The 23,576-nt window shown below is 39.4% G+C and overlaps 1 protein-coding gene across 6 annotated transcripts in view; it reads left to right on the top strand.

The window, feature by feature from the left end:
- Positions 1 to 23,576, top strand: part of UBP1 (upstream binding protein 1) — a 53,399-nt gene that overhangs the window by 13,907 nt on the left and 15,916 nt on the right. For 3 of the 6 annotated variants that reach the window (XM_083826536.1, XM_083826537.1, XM_083826538.1), the window contains exons 1-8: positions 867 to 1,462; positions 10,053 to 10,204; positions 17,125 to 17,201; positions 19,837 to 19,942; positions 20,553 to 20,659; positions 22,329 to 22,481; positions 22,635 to 22,745; positions 23,281 to 23,388. In XM_083826536.1, the coding sequence (XP_083682662.1) occupies positions 1,350 to 1,462; positions 10,053 to 10,204; positions 17,125 to 17,201; positions 19,837 to 19,942; positions 20,553 to 20,659; positions 22,329 to 22,481; positions 22,635 to 22,745; positions 23,281 to 23,388 (927 nt within the window). In that variant the 5' untranslated portion in view covers positions 867 to 1,349. Of the gene's footprint in view, positions 1 to 866; positions 1,463 to 10,052; positions 10,205 to 17,124; positions 17,202 to 19,836; positions 19,943 to 20,552; positions 20,660 to 22,328; positions 22,482 to 22,634; positions 22,746 to 23,280; positions 23,389 to 23,576 lie in introns of those variants that run through there. The other 3 variants (XM_083826535.1, XM_083826540.1, XM_083826539.1) reach the window with 3 other exon arrangements.

Here is a 23,576-nt window from a genome sequence, read left to right on the forward strand (position 1 = left end):
AATTTATAGTCTCAAAACTTTTCTATACTTTGCTTGCTAGGTGAATCATTTGAATGAAATGTCTCATAAAATTATTTAAACAATCCTCTGAATGATTAAAATATTTTTTTTTTGTAGAGGATCTTTCTTTACCTAAAGTTATGGGTTATTCACCCTATTATCACCCTTCATTGGACCAAGTATTTTAGGATCAGAGGGAACATGATTAAAATATAACCCACTAGCCTGTCCTGTTCTTCCTTGCATCCCTCCTTGTATTCTCCAACTGCTAGGCAATATAATTGTAATTATTTATTAATAGCTTAGCTGTCCCTAGGATTCTTTCCTTGGAAACTATAAAATAATCAATTAGAAAAGCAGCATAAAATCAAGATATTTTATTTTTACAAAATAAATTCATATTGCAGAAAGGGAAATTCAATGCTACTTGAACACACCAGCCTTTAACTTGTTTCAGCCTGTTAAAGGAGGGAAAACAGCCTCTTAATGCATCTGAAAACCTACAAACGGGACTTAAGTCCAAGGATACGGGCCAAGAAACAAGTCAAAGGCCCGAGGGTAACAGAAAACAAACGCCTGGCAGTGAGCACGTTGCAAATACTGCACTAACAGCCTCACAGACCACAGTGGACGCAGCCAGCCCCTCAGGCTAACGGCCGCCCTGTCGCTACTTCCTGCCCGCTCCCCTTTCCGCTTCCGCCAACACTCTCCCGGCGTGCCTCTCCCCACGCAGCGCGGAGGGCGGGGCTTCGCATCCGAGGTCCCCCCTCCTCGCAAAACCTCCCCTAGGGTTGGCTGCGCCGCCCTACTCCCCTCTCCTCCCTCTTCCGATTGGCCGAGAGCCGGCCAGTGGGCGGTGCCGGGCGGAGGGGAGCTGAGGCCGTTCTTTGGCGGCGGTGGCTGCCATGTTGTCGTGAGCGGCGGGCGTAGCGTGAGGCGGAGGAAGGGGGCGGCCCGGGGGCAGGCGTTCCCGGTCGGGCGGCGGCGGCAGCAGCAGCAAAGCGGGGTCCTCCCCGCCGTCGCCGCCTCCTTCTCCCTGCCCGCTGAATGATGCGGCGCAAGGCGCCGCTCAGCTGGCTCGGGGCTCGAGCGGCGGCCGAAGCGGCGGCGGCGAGCAGCGGCGAGGCGGAGGAGGAGGAGGAGGAGGAAGAAGAAGCGGCGGCCGGCGGCCCCCCAGCCCCTCCGGGGATGCTGATGGGGCCCCCCAGGGGCTGAGCCCGGTCCCCCCGCGCTGCCCCTGCCAGTTGCGGGTCTCCCCTTTCCTCTCCGTGTCCCTTCTTTTCCCTTCCCTCTCCCGCCGTGCCCCGGCGGCCCCTCCCCGTCCGGCCCCTCCTGCGGGGCGGTGGAAGATGGCGTGGGTGCTGAAGATGGACGAGGCGATCGAGTCCGGGCTGGTGCACGACTTCGACGCCAGCCTCTCCGGCATCGGGCAGGAGCTGGGAGCTGGCGCCTACAGCATGAGGTACGGCAAGGGAGGGGTGGGGTGCGGCGCCACCCCCCCCGGCCTAGCCCGCCCTGTGGCGGCCCTTCCGATTCCCTCCCTAATTCTGTATTTTTTTAACTTTTGTTTTATTTTTCGCTCCCCGGGGAACGGGCATGTGGCGGAGGGAGGCTCCAGCGTGCTCCTTCTGCAGCCCAGGGCCTCTGCCGGGGCTTCCCCGGTGTGCTGTCAGCCTGCCTGCCGCCTGCATACGGCATCCCTCCTACCTGTACCTGCCCGCCTGGACCTCCTGTGCTAGAAAATTGTCCTCCTGCATCTAGCAAACACAATTCAGTTCATAACAAATAGTAGACGTTTTCTCTCAGATGTCTTAAAAACGTTATTTCAATCGCTGTGCTTGTTAATAGGTAGTGATACGATTGTGTTTTCTTCACTCTCCATATTTATGTATAGGTCTTTAGTGGCCTCTTTTTTTTTTTTTTCCTCCCCCTTTTCCTGCCATGTAGCTCTTTCTGTTCTTAATCACCTTGGCAGTTTCTTCACCTCTTGGTTGTTTTCCAGCTTTTGCAGTAAAAGTGTTTAAATAGTCTTTGGGTGTGCTTTTTCAAAGTTAAGATAAAACTGTACTTAGAAATAAGTACATTTTATTTCAGTTACAGGCAAAGCATTTAGATTCTTAAGTGACTTCTTAGCGCAAAGAGGGAAACTACTTTTGAGACTTCTGAGATTTCTGATTTTTGGGAAGCGTCTTAGTCTATGGTCTTTTGACAGTTGCTCAGTGTTTAGTGGTTGCTTAGTCTCTAGTAGAGACACGTAAAATGCTGGCAGTTGATAGTTTTCTTGGCCATATGGAAGGTGTGTTTTCTCTCAGGATTTCCTGAAACTTGAAGGCCACCATGAGTTGCAGCTAGCATCTGTATTTTAAGGAAATGCTTCTCAGGTGAAGTGCTGTAACTGCAAGATGCTTGTTTTAAGTTATAAATCGGGGTTTCATTTGAACAGAAGTGAGGACTATTTTCCTAGCTTTTGGGATTTTGAACTCAGTAGGCCTGCTTTATTTATATATATATATACACATATATATATATGTGCATATTTTTAATTGAAAATACCCTTGAGAATTTGTCAATTCAGAGAACGAAGTGATTTATCTCTTTTAGCGAGGATATTCATGATTTTGTATTCAGCTATTCTGGACTATTATTTTACTTCTGTCCTATTTCTCTCTTTGTCAAGTGAACGTTCATCCTATAAAGCAGTATGTTGGGTTTTGCAGGCTGCATGGCAGGTGCCCGGATGTTTTGAACATTTGGTTTCTGGTTTATCTTTTCCTCATGCAAACAGTATTTGATAATTCATACTCTTGTGTTTGAGAAGCATGCTTTATTTTTTACCATGGTCCGTTTCTTTCTAGGATGTTTTAGAGTAGAAATTCTTAGTTTTGAATGGGAAGGCTTATTAAAGACTTCCCTTTCTGTTTGTAGACTGCATTTCTCCCCCCCGTGATGCACACTGTTCAATTTCTTGAAACTTTGAACATTTTAATCTTTGTTGTTGTTGTATAGGTTGTTTGTATCATACTTTTCATAGTGGGCAGCAGTCCTAAGCTTTTTTATTATTATTATTTTAGTTGATTGTACTTTCCCATTTGGATGCTTTGCATTACCACAAGAAGAGTTCCAGCACTTAGAAGTAGCTCACAAAAAGTAATGTTGGATAAGCAAAGCTGTAAGTTGGCATTAAACTTGATGTTGCACACTTTGAATTTTTGACAAGGCACATGAAAGTGTTTTGGGAACATGTACTAACATGGCAACTTTAATCTTTGAACACATAGTTAAAGGGGTGACCTAATTGATTGCAATTAGTGTTTGCTGGACTCAAAGTGATTTCAGCAAGTGTATTAGTTATTTTATGTGCTGTATTGAGTTCTACTTAAGGGAAATCATGGCCTGTTTGCTTGGTAGTGATGGCAGGCTGGAAAACTAAGAGGAGTGGCATAACATGGAGAGTGAAGATATTACTCTGCTACTGTTCTGTGTGCCAGTGGAATCTAATTACTTGTCGCTTCCTTGCCAAAATGTTATAGAAAAGTGTTTTCCTAAGAATACTGAGAGAGGTCCCATAGCTATATGGCCCATCATTTTTTAAGGAGCACTTGCATATGACCCCTTAACGTATTTAGGGTGTATGTAATGTAGTTGATGTTTCATTGAGTTGACAGCTGTGCCCTGAGGTAGAATATTTGATGTTATTCCTGTGTTTTTCCATACTGAGAAAACTGCTCACGTCCATTGATCAGTAATGAGTACAGATTTCTGTAAAGGAAGCTGACTAGACCGAATTCCTCTGAAGATTCATCTTCAAATAGTGCTCAGCATTTCTTTACAATCTTGAAACCCAGTTTTTCTGCTTTCTCTTTTAACATCTTTTCAGGCAATGAGAAACTGCCTGTAAACAGGAATTTCAGTGCAAATGATAATAGTTATTGTCAGATGTATCAAGTATCCCCCCCCCCCCCCCCAAAAAAAAAAAAAAGAAACAGTACCTACATAAAACTATGGCACTTTAACCACAGTGAGTTTTGAATATTGCTGTTAACTCAGGTTGATAATGATGCTGATGCATAGAATTAGGACTCTGACAGTGATCTCTTACAGATCTGGCATAATGTTCAGAAGACAGTATCTTCATAATGCAGCAAGAATTATGTGCTTTTTGGGACCACTCATCTTTGTATGAGCTATTAAAAATGCAAGCTGTTTCACTGACAAGGTAACTTTGAGGAGCTACTTGCCTTTTCTCTAGCAAAATTCCATATTTTGTATAATTAATTATTTCATCAATGAATTAATTTAAATTAAATTAAACGAATGTTCATATGAGGACAAGTACCTTAGTATTTGTGAATTAATTTTTATGTACAATTTGGAAGCTTAGTATATGGCTTTCTTTAAGTGCTTGCAGTTCCAGTGGTATTTCTAGTGTTGAAATTAAGGCCTGTCCTTGGGGAAGCTGATTATTTTCAGGAGTAGCTATTCTGGTATATATTTTTGGATTAAAAACCAAAGCTTATTAAGTGAAATAAAAGAAGATAACTCTCATACAAAAGGTCAATACGTTTTAAAATCCAGACAGTCCTCCATTTTTGGAGTCAGGTCTGTTTGACTTTACTGTTTCCTCTGAAAACTTGGCGTGTCTTTGGAGAATTGAGCCGGCCGTGGCTTTGGCTGGAAAGAAGGAAACCCTACTGCAGTTGGTCTTCTTGTCTCACTGTGCTGCAGAGAGCTGCTGATGGGCTTCAGTGGTAAGGCGACTTTGTGCATCAGCTCTCCTCCAAAGGTGAAGCTAAAGCAACTGTTAAGGCTGCCTGCCCAGCATTCAGGGAACTGTTGTCTTACAGCTCTTAGTTTTGCTGTCAAGTGAAGAAGAGAAGGTATTGTCTTCATCTCACAGTTTTGGGGTCCCTGACATCCTTTTCTTGACTTATGTTTAACAAGACTGGGTCACGACAGTTACTGTCTTTAATGTATTGTCATTGTGCAAAAAAGAAAGAAACGGAGGTATGTCATTCAGGCCCTGTTTTCCTTGTGGCTGCTGTTATTTTCTGACAGGATGACTGTTTTTGCTTTCCTTCACACCACCCACTCTTCTGAGACTCTGCCACGAGTTATATATTCCTTTTTTAAAAGGAGAACTTAAGGTAACTTGAAAAGGGCTTTTGTTTTTCTCAAACGTAAGCAGTATTTCTGCGTAGTAAATTTAAAAGCTTCCTTTGTACTGTTCTTGTCTACTTTAATGTATTCCACTGTAGAAAAAGTAAGTTTTACTGACCTGTGGACTCTGTAAAATAAAATTCCATGTGCTGGTTGGATTTGGAACCAGATTGTGTGTGCAGACACAAGTACGTAAATACCTGTCACGAAATAGGCGTTTGTGGAAAAGGAAAATCCCCAAACCTCCTGCGTTTCTTACCACGCATAAAACACTTATGGTTGCACATGGATCGGTGGCCATGTTGAAAGGTAAACCTCACGTTGTACATCACTAGCATTGATCCCCCTCCCCAGATAGATGCGTGAATACATTTCCAAAGGTCAAGGAAAAGATTTGCATAGCTGTATTCTGTGTACACCTCTCATGATGTAGGATGGAGAGCAGGGCAGCAGGTTTACCATCACTTAGGCTTTGTGGATTATTCCCGCTTAGCGATCCCTATACTGCAGTTGCCTGACCTCCCTGTGTTGGAGGAGTGGATGGAGAACCAGGGATTTGTGACTGTAAGTAAATGCTATTCTTAAGCCTTTTCATCGGTCCTGTCAAGAGCAGGAGTATGGAGGTTTTGGCAGGGGGATTTTGGTGTGTGTGTGTTTTTCTTTTGCCAGGTGTGCCATAAATTGAGGCCTTTAACCAGTTCCCATTAGGATGGTTTGTGGGATTCCCAGGCTCGGCATTACATTTACACCTGTTTTCTCGTTCATCTTGCATTACTTCAGAGAAGGTTGTTTGCCAGCAGCTCCTTCTGGTGGTCTCATCTCATGTTGAGCTTGCTTATGCGGACCCAGGGAAAGTGTTAGGAAGTATCAGCTCTTTACGTTTTCTTATTGCTTGTTCTGACACCTTAACAGTGTAGAGCATAACTCCAAATCCTAACTCCAATTCAAATCCTGTTTAAGAAGCATTTTTCCCAAGGTATTTGCCCTTGTAAACCATGGTTTAAAGTTCAGAAGACCTGCGTTTTCTTGGATGGTTGAGTACTCTCACACCCAAAAGTATACAACTCAGAAGGGCAGATAAGGCAAAGATTGATGGAGTGTCACTTTGAATTTTGATGACATACCAGTTCCTGTTTTTGTAAGGACAGGAGGTTCTTCATTTATTTTATGACCATGTTATCAGGAGGCAGGTTCTTTTCGTAATGCTTCAGAGAAAGTGCTCTGAAGAGGGGTTTGAATTTGGAAGAGGGGTTTGAATTTGGAAGAGGGGTTTGAATTTGGAAGAGGGGTTTGAATTTGGAAGAAGGGTGATCTTGTGGTTGAAGAAGACATTTCACAAACATGGGAAGGAGTTAACTCGTAATTTTTGTTGTCTTTCTGTACTTTGTTCATGTAGGCTATTTAAAATAGGATAGCTTAACACATGTGCTCCATCTAACTGGATGCTGGGGTTCAAGTTGTAACCTGCACCTTGCTTCCTCTTGTATGCCTTCCTGCTACTCTTCTTCTATGGTAAAGTTTCACTTAAGTACTTCTGTAGCACAGATAGTTAAAACTGGGTGTTGCAGATGTGTTTTACAGCATACTTTTGCTGTGTAATGAAGATTGTTTCTATTTTGGGGGGAATAATTTCTCATTCCTCTAGGAGGAAATAATGCTTTCACGTGGTTTCCTACTCTGAATTGTGAGTATGCTTGGCATCAATTCTTCAAGTGTGCAATGAATTCTTGTTGTAGAAAACATTTGTCATAGTGAAATTTAGATGGTCCCTATGTGAGTTACCATAAGGATAACCAGCAGTGTTTTTTGGCCTTCAAGAGCTGGGAGCCATGCAGTTTGTCTTCTAGTGTTTCTCAGTGCTGCATGCTTATGATGATTTCCCAGGTTAGCATAGACATTAGCTGATTTCATTGCTCCTGTTACTAAGCATGAGGAGGGAAATGGACTTAATCCATTGTGCCTGCCCTCAAGTCACACTGGATAGGACGGGGGGTTCTCCACACCAAGATTTTTATCACCTGGTTTCTACTAGCCTCGGTTGTGTTGGGCTGTGCTATGAACTGACAGAGGTCCCTACATAAAAGCCCTGCAGAATATTTTGAAGGGAAAGGGTGGGGAGGGTGCAGCCTATGCAGCAGGAATTCGTTGTGCTGGTTTTGCCCAAAAAACCCTGCACTGGTGAATCATAGGCTCCTGGGTATTTAAAACCTCAATTTGAAATACTTTATGAATACCTTATTGACTCTCTTTAATTGCCTGCAGGTTTTATCTGTTTTCAGATGGGAACACATTTAAGTGACACTGCCATGCCATTCTTTGCATGAACGAACCTTAAATGTTAATTAAATGAAGTTCAATTAAAGATTTCTAAGAAATAGTTTTGAATTGCAGTGGTTCCTCTTTTTATTTGGAATGTACTGGTACCTAGAAGACTGTTTCTTTTATCAGAAAAATATGTGGTTTTATGTGGGAAAATCTATGAAGATTCTTATATTTGCCTTGTGCATTCTTATATTTGCCTTCTAGAGCATTTTTTTTTGGAATAGTGGCTTTTAAGAATGTGCATTGTGCTCTCTACAGCTAAATTGTAGGGTTGAGGAGCTGGGTATGTTCTTTCCTCTGCAGTAGCAGTTAGTCATTACCACTTTGTGTGTATTAGACAAAGCAGGTTTAAAGCTGGCTAAATTTGTCTTTTTTTGTTGGCTTCAAGTGCCTTATCTGTTAATTTAACTAGTTCATTAACCAGTACACACATTTTAAGATAGACAGATAGACCAGATGTATTTTTGTCTGTAAACCATAGGTGGAAAATGAAGGCTTGAAAGATATTTTTCATAAATAGATGAGAGTTTTAATTTTGCATGTTATGTGAAAGCAAGTACTGCAGAAATTAGTGAAGAACTAAGGGTTATTCATTTGGTGACATGCTTTGCATATCTGCTTTGTTGCACTTCTACTCTTCTGTGTGTATTTTAAACATTGTAATTGTTGCCATGTTCTTTCAGTGATAAAGTTCCTCTTCATAAAAACATCAACCAGTGTTCTGTGTGCTGAAGTGTGTCACAGGCAAAGCCTCGTAAGGCTGTCCCAAGTCCTGTCTTGGGACACGACTTCTCTCTGAGGAGGAATGGCCTGTTGCAGTGCTCCCTCTTGTGTTGGGCTGCCCTTCTGACTGGCAAGAAGGCGTGAAGCACCTGGGTGGTTCTTCTCAGTCATCCTCAAGTAGTAGTCCACCGATCTGTGAAGTTTTCTGTCCTACCTCTGTATGTTTGGCTGCTTTTGTCTTCATAAACAGATTGTTTTCTTTTATACATTATACTCTTTGTATACATATAGGAGAGTTCTCTTATATGGGTGTTTCTTATCCTCCTTTATTGCTAGTTAAGAAATACAGCATCTTTGGGGTTCCAGTCTGGGAACCTGGCATCACCAGTAACTATGGTATGGTCCTGCAGGAGTCCTGTGCTTTTGGGACAGCTTCCTGCCTTCATGCTTGTTTGTAGCATTTCCTGTGGTTCCCTCCTAGTGGAAAGGAACCCATGAGGATGTCTTTTTTTTTTTTTTTTTCTTGTTTAATTCTAGTTATTACTTTTGGGAGAGACCATGAAGCCTGTACAAGATATAGGCAAACTTCTTAGACTTGTTCACCATTCAGAAGTGTTTCCTCTTTCAGGTCAGTGTAGCTTCTTCCAGGTCCCAGGGTAGTGGTGTATGATGTGGCTGGGCTTTACCTCGCTGCGTGTGGCATGTGCTCTGAAAGAAATGTTGGGGTGCCCCAGCTGCACTCCTAATACTTCATATTTATTAAGACCAAGACTATACTATGGTCTTCTTTGACACAAATGTATTGGCTGGAATTTCACTTCTTAAAAAGTGATTATTATACTGATACTTTCTGAGTCTCCAGATATGAGTTGAAAATCGAGAGCGATTACAGAATTCCCTTCCTATAAAACAAGCTCTCACAGAAATGAGTTACGGCAAGAAATAATTTTACTTCAAAAACTTTACGGTACAAAGAGTAAATAATAGCATAATACAGATAAGACATTTAGAATTCTTTTGCAAAATATATTACATCTCTGACTGTGATAAATGGAAAGGAAATAAACAGAAAAAGTACGTTTAGATTAAAAACTGAACAGCTGAGGTTGCCTGAGAAATCTTACTTCAGTTTAGAAACTAATCTTCAGAGAAGGTTTCATGGAGCTGCATATACGAATTTCATCATTCAGTGCTAGAAAAAAAATTCAGTGCTAGAACAGTATCATGGAGTAGAACGCACTAATCTCTGAGGTTTTATTTTTGATATTTTACTGTTTACAAGGAAAACAAAACAGCAGCCTGGAATGCTCTTTTTACTTCAGAAACTGCAGATTGAAAGTTTTGCCAGTCTCGTTTTCTGCAATAACTGAAGCAAATTTTGGTGTATGCTTTCTGTAACTTACGTTTTATGAATCTGCTGCTTAATTATTCTCAGTATGGTAAAATCTAATAACAACTAAGATTGAAAAAATACTCAGTGTCAACAGAATTCATACATTAAATAAAATTATACAAAATAGGGAGAAGGATTTTCAGTATGATTTACTTAAGGGAAAATATTATTTCAAAGGAGAAAGTACATGCATTGCTCTCAGCTACGCGTACATCAGGCAAGCTTGCATGTACAGACAGGTGAAAATTTAGAAATAAACTTTTTTACGGTGGAGACAGGAACTAAAGATAAAATTTTCAGAGGCTAAGCACAACTGTATTTATTGTCTACTTGGATCGTAGAGCATTGTTTATGTATTCTAACCCAAAACATTGTTAGAAAAAGGTAAGTCTTTTTTTTAAACTTCAGGCAAAGCAGGGCCAATGGTCTTACAGAATTATCTTTTTTTTCTTTTCAGTGATGTTTTGGCACTGCCTATTTTCAAACAGGAGGATTCCAGCCTTCCTCCAGAAAATGAGACCAAACATCCACCCTTCCAGTATGTTATGTGTGCTGCGACATCTCCGGCAGTAAAATTATATGATGAAACTCTTACATACTTGAATCAAGGTTGGTATGCATATGTTGCAGGAATAGCTACAGTGAAAGCAGCTTATGATACAAATCTTAAAACTAGATTTGTTTCATATCTTGAAAAAAGTGAGTTTGGATATCTTGTTTACTCATCTTGTTTTGTCCATGTGGCACATTCATAGCTATAGTTATCATTATTCTGTTCATATAGGCTGTTTCATTTTTTTCTGTTCTGTGTCTTCCCTGCTCCATCCTCTACTCCCCAGCCCCCCGATAAAATCAAACAAACATAACTTATTTTTAGGAGTATACAACTTCTCAAACCTAGGTAAGACAACACAACTTCAGGTGGTAATAATTGCTTAAAATACAAAACCAATTTTGCATTCCTGTTTAAACTTAAATAATAATAGCAAAGTAATTGGATGACATTTGCATATCGTGTTTTTCTGATGTTTTTTCCGCTCAAACGCCTTCAAAAGTCATAGTAAATGCTCAAATGTCAGTTCCTAAGCAAAACGTTTTGCGTAACAGAGGCCATTGTGATCTCTCTCAGCTTAGCTGTATATGCCTGCCCAGAACAATCTCATGTTTGAAACAAATGCAAGTGCAGCTACCTTTTTGGTTACCTTTGCAGTTCATGTGTATTACACTTTTGTCTGTATACATTTATCAGAATTAAGCAGATAAATATCTCATGTGAGTCTTGCTCTTTTTTTTTTCCCTCATAGCCTGTGGCTGACTTGCATGAAAAATGTTTCTTCTACAGATGGCCCTGACTGCTGAACAAAATAATCTGAATGTAGCCATTGCTATGTGATAATACCTCTCTGACCTCTGGAAATGGCATTGAAGTCCTAAGTTGAGTCAGCTAGTATTCTGAACTCAACTCTGATTCATTTCACATTTTTTTCACATTTTATAGACTATACTGATGGGCTCTGTACACTCTTCCCTACCTACCCCAGCTCTAATGCTGTAGGTTCACTGTTTCTATGTTTTTGGTTTTGCTTTTTCTTTTCTTTGTGTACTTGGACCCAAAAATCTCTTAATAGACAGCACTATAATTAGAAGGCATGGTTCTGCAGCACAGTTTTATTATTATTATTGTTATTATTATTATTTATTTTTATTTTTCATACAAAATGTATACCTCCTATCCTGTCACGTTTCGCTACAATTAATCATTTTAGTTCTTGTGTAGTTCTCTGAGCAGTGTACAGCTTTATTGTGCAGTTTAAGAGGACAGGTTAAAATATGTAGTGGTGAATTTTCACTAGTTTTGGTGAGATACTTAATTGCTTAACTAGATTATAGAATGTGTGTATTTTACCTGTGTATTTTTGATAATACAGCCTTTTTGCTCAAGTTGAAATGTTACTACTTGTAGTGTGAATGTCTGATGATGCATTACTAGTGCTTGAAAATGTTGAACTGTGTACTGGGCCCCTTAAATCTGTGAGGGCTGGATTGTATGTAATTTGATGGTGACAAGGAATCATTGTGAGCTTTCCATGGGAATAAAGTTGCCAAGCGCTTCATCTTGTAGCAGCTAATCCATCTAAATATGCTTTAAACATTACTTGACTTGTCTCCTAATGAGAGCATTGTAAGTTTGTTAGGCTGTTAATAGTTTCTTGCAAACCTTACGATCGTATAGTTCAGCAATTTGCTTAGTCAGTTTTACCTTATTTTTTATCACTTCTTGTACCCTGCGTCCTCCATTTAGGAAAAAACAGTGCAATTGCAGCACTATGCTGGACCAGCAAGATGCTTTGCACTGTTTACAAAACTTGAAAGTTTTGTATCTGTAGAGATATACTTTGGTTCTTTCAGTGTCAGGATCCAGCCTCCCTGACCAAACACAAAGCTTCAAGGTCAGCTCAGCCTGCTGCGGAACCAGCACAAGATGGCAAGCTGATGAATCTTTTTTGTTTGTTTTTTTTAAAAAAAGGTGTTATCTGGCTTCTGAGAAGAGCTTGCTATTTAAGTAGCGCTGTCTGAAATAACTGTAATTGTTTCATCAGGCCTTGAAAATCTCTTCTAATATAAAGGTTTATTTTGCAAAGTTCTTTTGCTGTTTTTCAGTGTCCTAGGTAACTTTTCGTGATGTTGAAAAGTAAAGGCATCGGTATATCCTTTTTCAAAATAAATTTGGAAACAAACACTTGTCCAACTTCTCTTTTGTGCTAGTACTTCAGATGGAAAGACAAATACTTCTGCTGCCTAGATGTTTTTTTTTTTCCTAACAATTTCTCTCTCAGCTGTTAGTACAAACCCTACGTACTAAAATATTAATCATGGGATAGTTTTGAGAGATGATATCTTTCACACTGAAGTCAGTTTAAAATAGGGATCTAAATAGTTCTGGTCATATTTTGTAGTTTACACTACTACAAGTTATTACACTGACATCTGTATCAGTATAAGTTGGATTAAATCATCTAGAAAAGGAGTGATTTTAATCCCGGTCACTTCATTTTTCTGGTTTCTAGTTCAGCCCCGTTATCAGACAGTCTCTTGCTTAAATCATTTTCAAGAGGATTGTGAGTAGGGGGAGTACCATAGAGACGTGATAGCCTCTTCAACTTCATCAGCAGTTGTCTTAGCATATTCTGATCGGGAATTCCAGAGGCAAAGGGAATGTTTGCCCTGTCTGTTAAGCTAAGACATTTCCTAATGGAATACTTAGGTAAGCTCTGATTTTACCCTCTGTCAGTAAGTATTTTAATTGGAATAGCTAATAGAATATTTTAAGTGATTAGGTTTTCAGTTAAAGTTGATTCTAGAAGTTCAGATCTTGGAGTGATTATGGTTGCTCAGGGGTATGCAAGGTTCTTATGAACTAACATCTGTTAAATAAGTCCGTGGAGAATGTGTTTTGTAGGTGTTAGGTCAGTATTCTAAGCTGGCTGCTGTTCTGCTAGATGTGTGTATCCTCAAAAAGCAGGAGTGGCATGGAAGAGAATTGCTGTTAAAGGGGAAGTGTGTAGGTAAGGAGCACTCTAGCTAGGAATGATGGGAGAGGGAAAGTTACAAGCAGCTCTGTGGGGGAGTGATGGACAGTGTTGATGAGCAAAGGGCCTGGAGTGATGTGACTAAAAGAGAACAAAAAAAAATAAACAAAACAAGGCTGGCATAAACAGAGTCACCTCCAGTATATGCATGGAGAAAGGAAATGTTTACAAAGCACAGTTATGGGGAAACCCCAACCCCCTTCTGGAAAATTGGCGTGGTAGGATGCCTTTCTGAAGTGCATGGGCAATAATGCATGCAGCATGGGGAGCAGATGTGATGAATTAGAAGTCTTTGTGCAATTTTAGGGCAATGATCTTGTTGGGATCACAGAGACAGGGTAGGATGGCTTGCAATGCAATGATACACACTTTTTAGGAAAGACGGGGCAGGGAGGTGAGAAGATGCTGTTTCCATTTATGGGGAGGAATAACTGGAATGCCTGAAGACTGGGGACAGATGATGAGCCACCTGAGAGTTTATGGATAAGGATTAAACACCAGACATTGTAGTGAGTGCCTGCTACAGGCCACCTGACCAGGAAGAACAAGTAGATGAGGCCCTGTGTAGCAGCCAGAAGTAGCCTTACATTCACAGGCCTTGATCCTCATCAGGGACTTCAACCAGCCTGGTATCTTTCTGCTTGAGGGCACAGCAGGGCATAACAATCGAGGAGGTTCCTGGAGAACATCAATAACAACTTACTGATGCAAATGACAGAGAAGCTAGTGAGGTTTAATTAGTGCTCGGCTAAGAGCTCATACTCACAATAATGAAGGGCTTGTTGAGGATGCGAAGGTTGAAGGCAACCTCGGCTGTATTGACCCTGTGATGGTGGAGTTCAGGATCCTGAGAGGAGCAGGGTAGGAAGCAAGATCACATCACTGGACTTCAGGAGAGCAGACTTGGGCCTCTTCAAGGATCTTCTTGGTAGAGTTCCATGGGATAAGGCCTTGGAGGAAATGGGGGGTCAAGAAAGCTGGTTACTGTGCAAGGGTCATTGCTTCCCACCTCAAGAGCAGTCAATCCCAACATGCAGGAAGTCAAGTAAAAATGCCAGGAGGTCTGCATGGATGAACAAGGAGCTCCTGGCCAAACTCAAACATAAAAAGGAAGTACACAGCAGGTGGGAACAGGAACGGGTAACCTAGGAGGAATACAGAGACACTGTCTGAGCATGCGGGGATGAAGTTGAGGAAAGCTAAATACCAGCTGGAATTCAGTCTGGGCAGTAATGTCAAAGGCAACAAGAAGAGCTACTGTATGTATGTATGTGGCAAAAGGAAGACTAGAGAAAACAGTGAAGGACAGGGGCCCTGATGACATAAGACGTGGAAATAGAAGACATGGCCAATATTGGGTCCATTCCTGTTTAACATCTTCATTAATGACTTGGATGCTGGGGCAGAGTTCACCCTTAGTGAGTTTTCAGGTGACACAAACCGGGAGGAGTGGCTGATACACCAGAAGATCATGCTGCCATCCAGAGGCATCTTGTCAGGCTGGAAAAACAGCCTGACAGCAACCTTTGATAGTTCAGCAAGCACAAGTGTCAAGTCCTGCACCTGGCGGGGGGGGAACAACCTCATGCACCAGTACATGCTGGGGGCCACCCAACTGGAAAGCAGCTTGACAGAAAAGGACTCGGGGGGGGCCTGGCAGGCACCAAACTGAAAAAGAGCCAGCAAGGTGTTCTTGTAGCAAAGGCGGCAAATGGTGTCCTGGTCTGCATTAGGTAAAGTATTGTCAGCAGGTCATCGGAGGTGATCCTTCCCCTCTACTCAGCATGGGTGAGGCCAGACTGGAAGTTCTTTGTCCTTTTCTGGGCTCCCCTGTGCAAGAGAGACATGTACATACTGGAAAGAGTCCAGAGAAGGGTCACAAAGATGATGGAGGGACTGGAGCAGCTCTCTGATGAAGAAAAGCCAAGGGAGCTGGGAGAAGAGAAGGCTTGGGGGGGGTCTTATGTACAGATGCGACAAGGGAGGGTGCAAAGATGATGAAGCCGGTTTCTTTTCAGTTCTGGCCAGTGACAGGACAAGAGGCAGTGGGCACAAACTGAAACACAGGTTTCCTTTGAACGTTGGGATGCTCCTCTTTATATTGTGGATAACGGGGCACTGGCACAGGTCGCCCAGAGAGGTTATAGAGTCCCCATCTATGGAGGTAATTTAAAAGTTGTTTGGACTTGGTCCTGGGCAGCCAGCTCTAGGTGTCCCTGCTTGAACAGAAAGGTTGGACCAGATGACCTCCAGAGGTCTCTTCCAACCTTAACTATTCTGTGATGATGTTATTTTTGTGAAAGAGGGTACTACCACAGTTCCAGTGTTAAACTTCGGCAGTTAAACTTCCTAGCGCCCTATGTTGCATTGTTCCTGTGACTGCTTTTGAGGAAAGAGCAGAGTGCTCAGCATTGAAATGAGTAGTGCTGTACTGCTTTTCATACTTTCAAAGCAGCTACGTGTCCAAAACTCGAGAATGGAATGTATCTTTCCCTTTGTCTCAAAAACTCACTAATGCCATTTTTGCATTTTTGAGTCTCTCATATTCCTTGATTATTGCCTTCATCAAATCTTCTCTTTTAATGCTATTTTGTACCTAAAATGTTACAAAAAAAAAGGTGAGCAACACTTGTAGTGCAAGTGATCCGGATAGTTTTTCTTTTTCACCCTTTCAAAACAGTGGTGGAGGAGAACAGAGAAAGTTTTGCAGGAATTTTATTAGTAGTTCTGAATTTAAAAAATCCAAATGCTGTGTATACACTCAGATGGACTTGCATGTATTATATTTCCATGTGAATAAAATAACACTGGTAATTGAATAAATCTTGATAACAGGAAAAAAAGTCCGTATAAATATAGGAGTTGAAATAATCTGTTGCTTTGCTCAGCTGCACTAGGTACATTTAATTTTTATATAGATTTATGTTACTAATATTCAAATGTTGCTGGGGTAAAAAAAAGCCTGCAGGTATATAGTGTATGTACATAAATAGGCTAAATGTGTTACAGCAAAACCAAAACCCCCTACTTCGTAGTTGAAGGTAACATCAATTGATGGAACTGTGAAAGGAGTTGAAGAAATCATTTGCTTATTCACAGAGGAAAAACAGCTGATTCTTGTAGGGCAGGCCAATAAATATCTTTTAAGTGCAGGAAATAATAGAATGTGAAGACTGTTTGGAGGGTAATACAGAAGGCAACGCATGTACTGCAAGTGATCTCAGTGAATCTCTTGAAGTATTATTTTATCCTGTACTTTACTAAGGGAAGCATGATTTTGCAAATGAATATGTGCTGCGCACATTGGAAGAAAAAGTTGCTGTAGTTACGGTATATTTTAGCCTTCTCTGTTTTGAACACAACAGTTTGTCATATTGACTAGAAGAATGGGTTCACTCATATGAAATAATTGGTAACAAGCTCTTTTAAATGCTTATTTCTGAAATCATGCGAAGCCCAAAGATCATACAAAGGTAACAGGTACATGGACAAAATTAAACATGGGAGAGCAGTATGTTTTGTATGAAGAGTTATAAAAACTCATTTCTTGCATTCAGCATTGTTTCAGAAGACTAGACAGTGGTTCTTGGTATGTTGCCTTTCATAAATTTCAAAAATAACAGAATTCAGCTTTTATGGTGAACTTTTTTCTGGGGAAAAAAAAAACAGAAATGCACCAGAAAAAAAGTACCTGCACTTGAAATGAAATACTTACGCTTTGGAAGTATCTGTAGTTTTACGTGAATCAAAAAAAAAATTGTTGTTGCACCAATTCCTGTGCTGTGAAGTGAACCTTCAGGTTCAAATTCAGGTGTGAAGTTTTAGGTACTGTTATTCTTGTGTACCATGTATGAACCAGAGGCTAATTTGTGTGCATTAAACACAAAATGGCTTTGTGATCTGACTGTTCCGTTCATACAAAATTTTTTTTCTTTATAGGTCAGTCCTACGAAATACGGATGCTAGATAATCGGAAAGCTGGAGACATACCAGAAATCAATGGAAAACTGGTGAAGGTGAGAAGTTCTCTAGATAGTGTTACTAACAAACCTCTACTGATTGCATATGTAGAGAGTAGTATTTAACCTTTTATTGTACACTGACTCATGGAGGGAGATGGACTAGCTGATCTGACCAATGAAAGTAGGCACAGTAGATCCTAGTGCTTAGTTTTGTTGGGTTTTGGTTTCAGATTTACTACAAATTAAAAGATTATATATGTATGCATTTCCCCTTTTATGAATGAGTTCATTTCATGTATCTTTAGATAACTGAAGGTGAGCTAGTCACTTCATTTAGCCTTTGTGCAGTGTGCAGTCTGATCTGCTTTAAGGTGAGATGCATCTCCACTAAATGTACCTGTGTGTTTCTGAGCAGTAAAAGGAAGACTGTGGTAACAGTGTTGAACTCATATATATCTGAAGTTAGGTTAGATAAATCCAATACAGAGGCTATATATTTTATGATTGTGGTTTTTTTTCTGCCAACACTAGCTACTTGTTGAGTGACTGTTGACCAGTAATATTAAAAGAAAAAAATCCAGTGCATAGAGTGCTTGTGTGTACTGAAGTCAGCTTTTTTTTTTTTTTCCATGTTAGGCTTGATACCTACTTGTCTGTAGATGTGTATCCAATGTCTTCTGAGCCATCTCTTTTTCCATTTCATTAGGAGGTGTGGAAGGAAGCTAGAGGGTAACTCAGAAAGAAGAGGAAGTGTAGTGAGCATGTTTATTAATAGATGTCATGGAAAATGCACGTAGCCCAACCTGTGGTTTTTGGAACAGTGAGATATTGACACATAGGAGATTAATTCATAGGAACTCCATGGACCTGTCTAATTCTGCTGCTCAATGAACAGTTTGTCCTGTAGCTGAACTCCTGTACTTAATCCATATTTCTTTCCTTATGCTTTAATATTATCAGAAGGATACTGTGAATTGGAGGTACTGCACAAAGTATAAGAATGAGGTACAGTGAAAAATGTCCAATTCGTGGTACAAATTATTAAAATAATTACTGGGGGGATTGGATCTTTCTCTTAAGCATCTGATAACTTTTATCAGATTTTCCAAAAAAAAAATCTTATTCGTGTTTTTTATTGGGGGAAGAAGGAAACATCTTTTCAATAAAGTTACTTTGACAATGGTACTGCAAAATTACATCAGAATGGTGTGTCTGGGGGAGACTGAGTCTTTACCTGTCAGCTTTGGTGTGTATCATCGGTGAAATTTGGCTGGCTTTTGTAGTCCTATGCCTTGCTCTTACTTGTCTGTGGGATGCTTGTTCAGGGATAATTTCAAGAAGTTTTAAGCACAAGCATAAAATTGGGATTTGTGAGCTCTGCAATTAAAACTTTACAGCCTGGCATTTTGACTCGATGTAATAAGCCTGCTGCATATTTTGCCCCCTTAGGTGCTATTTCCATATAGCTTTGGAGAATCTCTCTGCTGCCGTATGATAGCTTCATATATTGGTTATGAATCATTTGGTAGGTAGAATAGGACAAAGCAATGTAAGAGTTGAAAAAAGGAAACTTTCTTACAGCAAGATGTTGTGGTGCTGCATCAGAAAAAAAACTTCCATTTAGGAAACTTAAATACTGGAATCTCAGAACTTGAACAAAGAAGACATTTCATGCTGGTGAAAGTGGCTCCAGATACTTTGAAGCTTCATAGCTGTCAAACAGTGCAGTGAAAAAGGGGTGGTGTGTTTGTGTGTATGCATATGCGCTTTCTGTTACCTTTAAAATAAAACTAAGGAAATGTAATGTATCTTGAAGAGGCACTTCATTTAAAAGTTGTACGTTTGGTTTTGTTTTTACCACTTTTGTCCACTATTAATACGACTGTAGAAATGAAAGAAAAGACTTTAAAAAAATTGTCTGTTTTGTTCATTCAGTATTAATTCATAAATACAATATATATTTTTTTCTTCTGTGCAACAAATTGCTTTGTATTTGCGTTTATATAGCAAAATAGAAATTTCTTTAATATGGTTAAGAGCACAGTTGTAGCAGAACTGGTCACAAAAATAGGTATTGCTGGATAATTGCTTCTAGCTGATTAAAGTTAATCAAATCCTAGTATCTTTAAATGAATATTTTAGGTAGAATAGTTCAAATAGTTTGGAAGTTGTTTATTATTCCTTGCTATTAACTAAAGTAAGATTTATTGTAAATATGTTTATAAGTACTAGGAAGATTTTTTTATTAATTTCTTAAAACTTTCTACAGTATTTCACAAAATTTCCCATTAAAAAATGGTCAAACTGTATTCACCCCTTTTCAGAATAAATGAAGGCTTTTGCTTTCTAAACAAGTTTTCTATAACAAGTGTATGTAGTATACAGAATTGATACTGTGCTGTCAGTGTTGCTCTGTTTGCTGCGCATAACTTATAGTGACCCTTAGAATATGCAATAAGATGTAAATTTCTTTTTGCACTTTTACCAGGTTTTCCTGCTGTTCAGTTTTATTTCTGTATTCTAGAATACTTTGGGATACTGATAGTTGTCAACTGTTTTGTTGTTGTTGTTAATACCTATTTGTCAGCACTATGGCTGTTTCAGAGTGCTTTAGTGGTCTATCTTCAGGCTGTTTCTGAACACATAGTAATGTTGTGGCTCATCCAATGATTGTTTTCTTCTTCATTAGAGTACTATAAGAGTTGTGTTCCATGATAGAAGGTTGCAATATACAGAGCATCAGCAGCTAGAAGGATGGAAATGGAACCGCCCTGGGGACAGACTTCTTGACTTAGGTATAATTGTTTCTATCTGTTGGAGTTATATTAGATTAAATACCCACATTTAAATTGAACGTGGTCATATTTCTGCTAACACTGATGAAAAAAATGCAGACCAGTTTTCCGTGTGCCACTTTCTCTTAATGTATTTCAAACAAAAATGTTCTTACCACTTTCACATTCTTTTAAAACCTTTAAGTGTTGCAGAGGTAAGATTGCAATTCTGCAACTTTATACATTTAGCACTCTTTGTAATTTTGATTCCTAAATATTACAGTAATTAGGAGAACACAGATAAAAGCAGACTGTGGAAATGGCTCCAACATGGTTTCTTTATTTTGCATAACTTTATAGTTTTTGGTGCGTAAGCTGTAGGTGGGTGGGTGGGCAGGCTGGCAGGGGAGGAGGGGAATCAAAACACGCTCCCAAATGTTGAGCACTTTGTATGTTAAGTCTACTAAGATTCTTCAGATCAGTCCTGAGAAACTGTTTATGGTTAAGCTGGCAAAGCCCACATTTTCTCCCTTACCCACATATGCTCATGGTAGCCTTGTAATAGCATGTATTTCTAGTATTTTCTTGGAATATTATCATTTAAAAATATATACTACTTATTTTAATACAGATATTCCAATGTCTGTTGGAGTCATTGATATCAAGACAAATCCAAGCCAGCTCAATGCAGTTGAATTTTTGTGGGATCCAACAAAATGTACATCTGCTTTTATTCAGGTTTGAAACTTTACTTGACTGGATGTCTGTGTTTGGTGCCTTTCAGGTCACAAACAATAGTATATTTGCATAAGTTGCATATTTGTGTATGTGAGTTTCTTGTTTCTTATTTGTGAGATAGTCATTAAATATCAGCTTTTTAAGAAACACAGGTTCATAGCGACTAATCTATAAGGGTTCCTGGTTAGGTTTTTCAACTTAATTTGATCTTATAAAAGCAGCTTTTAAAAACAAAAAGTTTTCAAAAAGCTTTTTGAAGAAAGATTTCATGGTTAAAATATTTAGTTATATGGAGTATTAAAATTCACTTATCCTAAATAACTGTCACTAATAAATTATTTTAGTTGGGAGACCCACGGTTCTATTGATGAGCTTCAGCAGAAGCTTGGCTTGAGGATACAAAATGTTAATGTGCTACAAATAAGGTCTTTAAACATTCAGACAAGTTTCTTGTATCAGTCGGCTTCCTTGTAGTAGGATTTTTGCTATTTACTTTTTGATTTGATATTCAGGACAATTGAAGGTGCTTTCCTTGGAATTTGCTTAGAATGTTCAGTTTTGCATTCAAATTTTTAGCCTACTTTTTATCAGACTTGTTTTTATTATGGAGAAATAGTATAAAGTTTGAGATAGCAATTTTTCTTACTGAGGCTGCCATAGGTTAAATTCAGCATTGTCACTAAATTAACTTTGATCTGGTGCAATCAAAGACATTTTTTCTGGTGACAATTACACGATTACTAAAACATAGTGACAATTACACAATTACTAAAACATAGTGTTTTGTGAAGAAGTGTGAGGTAAATTGGTTCTTATTATGCAAGTATAATTGCAGCATGGCAATTAGGACATAGCTGCTCTGGCTATGCTTCAGTTTCTAGTCTGTGGTTCTCTGTTGTGGAAGGCCATAGAAAGCAGAATAGTACTGCACATGGTATCTGGCAGCGCAAGGTATGCTACTGTCCATGGTGTTTAACTTGTTTAATGTTCCAGAAGCAACCAAAAAATCAGGAGCACTGTCCAGTGAGATTCATTACTACTCTTTCTGTTGCACTGATTTTCTCATTAGGTATCTTTTAGGGTTATTTCTAGCTGATAAATGCAGTCTTTAGGCTGATGTAGTTTCAAAAGCATTTGAGGCAATTATATACTGGTTAAAAGTCTGTTGACTTTTACTGGAAGTTGGGCATATTTGAAAATACCCTGTGTTCACGTGAGATGAAAAACTCTTCCAGTCAAGGACCTTCCGTAGTTTTAGTAGCATTACAAGTAACTCAAATTTACTGTAGGTATAACGTATTTGACAATAGTATGTTGAAAAGTTTTTGTTATATTCATGGTAGATACAGTTGTCATGCGCATACATTTTTCTTAAGATCCAATGTGACAGCTTACAATTTCTCATTTAATAAGAATCTATAATGCCTTCTGGTTTTTGGAGAGATTTCAGTCACACACTTGTTTCCCTTCTTCCCTGCCAACTCAAGTATAATGTTTTTGGCTTCATTTGCAAATGGGCAGAAAAAAAAGAGATAGTCATGCAGCTTGGTCCTCAGATAGGCTGGGTCATGTTACTTGTCCTTAAAAATGTACTTGGTGTTGGTAACACCTAATGAAATTCATGTATAGGACACTTTTGAGGGTCTTATCTGTGTGCTTATTTTTTCAGGTACATTGTATCAGCACTGAATTTACCCCTCGTAAACACGGAGGAGAGAAAGGAGTTCCTTTTAGGATTCAGGTTGACACGTTTAAACAGACAGAAAATGGAGAATATACAGACCATCTGCATTCAGCCAGCTGTCAAATTAAAGTTTTTAAGGTAACAGTAGAAAACAGATACTTAATAAGTCTCTCAGAAGCTCTCATAAAGATGGGAGACGTCTTTATGTTGCTGCTTGACTTCTGAGATCAGATTTCAGTTATAAAGCTGTTTTCCACCTGCTTTCTTGTTCATGTAACTGTTCATTTTTAGCCAAAAGGAGCAGACAGGAAACAGAAAACAGACAGAGAAAAGATGGAAAAACGAACTGCACACGAAAAAGAAAAGTATCAGCCTTCGTATGACACCACAATTCTCACAGAGGTAACAAAAAAGAATTGTATCTGCTTGCTGAGGAGAAAATATATAGATGCAGTCTTGGAAGGGTTGGGGAAGAAGTAGTTTTACACAAAGATAGGCTCTGTATTTGACAAACTTGTCCAATGGACAGCAACGTTAAATTTAAAGATTCTGTTTAGTAAACCTCATTTAGATTATAGATGCTTGTATTAACACACTCTAAGAATGAACGCTATATGAGTGACTGCATTGAATCCTAGAGCAAGTCTTTTGGTACAGATCTAAAAACCTTGCAGCTGAAAAGCCTTTAAAAAAAGGGGAGGGGGAATCTAGAATTTAATTATCTGCTAAGTTTGAGCTTCAAACTGTGGTGTTTTTTTTTTGTAGATTATGTAATATAAGGCCAGAGCCTCAATAGGTTTTTGCATTTTCATTTTATTTAAACACCAGTGAGTTCTGTAGAGTTTTCTAAAGATTTCAGAAGTTTTTAAAAGGCTTTTAGATCTTTCCTCACTGTATAATGAAAAGAAATTGATCCAAATCTTTGGTGTTTGTCCAGATGAGGCTTGAGCCTATAATTGAAGATGCAGTTGAACATGAGCAGAAAAAGTCCAGCAAGCGGACTTTGCCAGCAGACTACGGTGATTCTCTGGCAAAGCGAGGCAGTGTAAGGGACTTCTGCTTATCTTTTCATTGTGCAAGATACCTTGTGCAGTGTTAGATATAGGAGAAACTTCCATTATATAAAGTAAAAATATTTTGATTGCTGTGCCTTAATTTTATTCACTTTTATGTATACCAATTGCTCCATGTTGGTTTTTAGCAAAGGAATCCTTCCTAAATCTAACACTTAAG

This window comes from Anser anser (genome assembly GCF_964211835.1).
Source record: "Anser anser genome assembly, chromosome: 2".
In the NCBI taxonomy this organism is placed as follows: Eukaryota; Metazoa; Chordata; class Aves; order Anseriformes; family Anatidae; genus Anser; species Anser anser.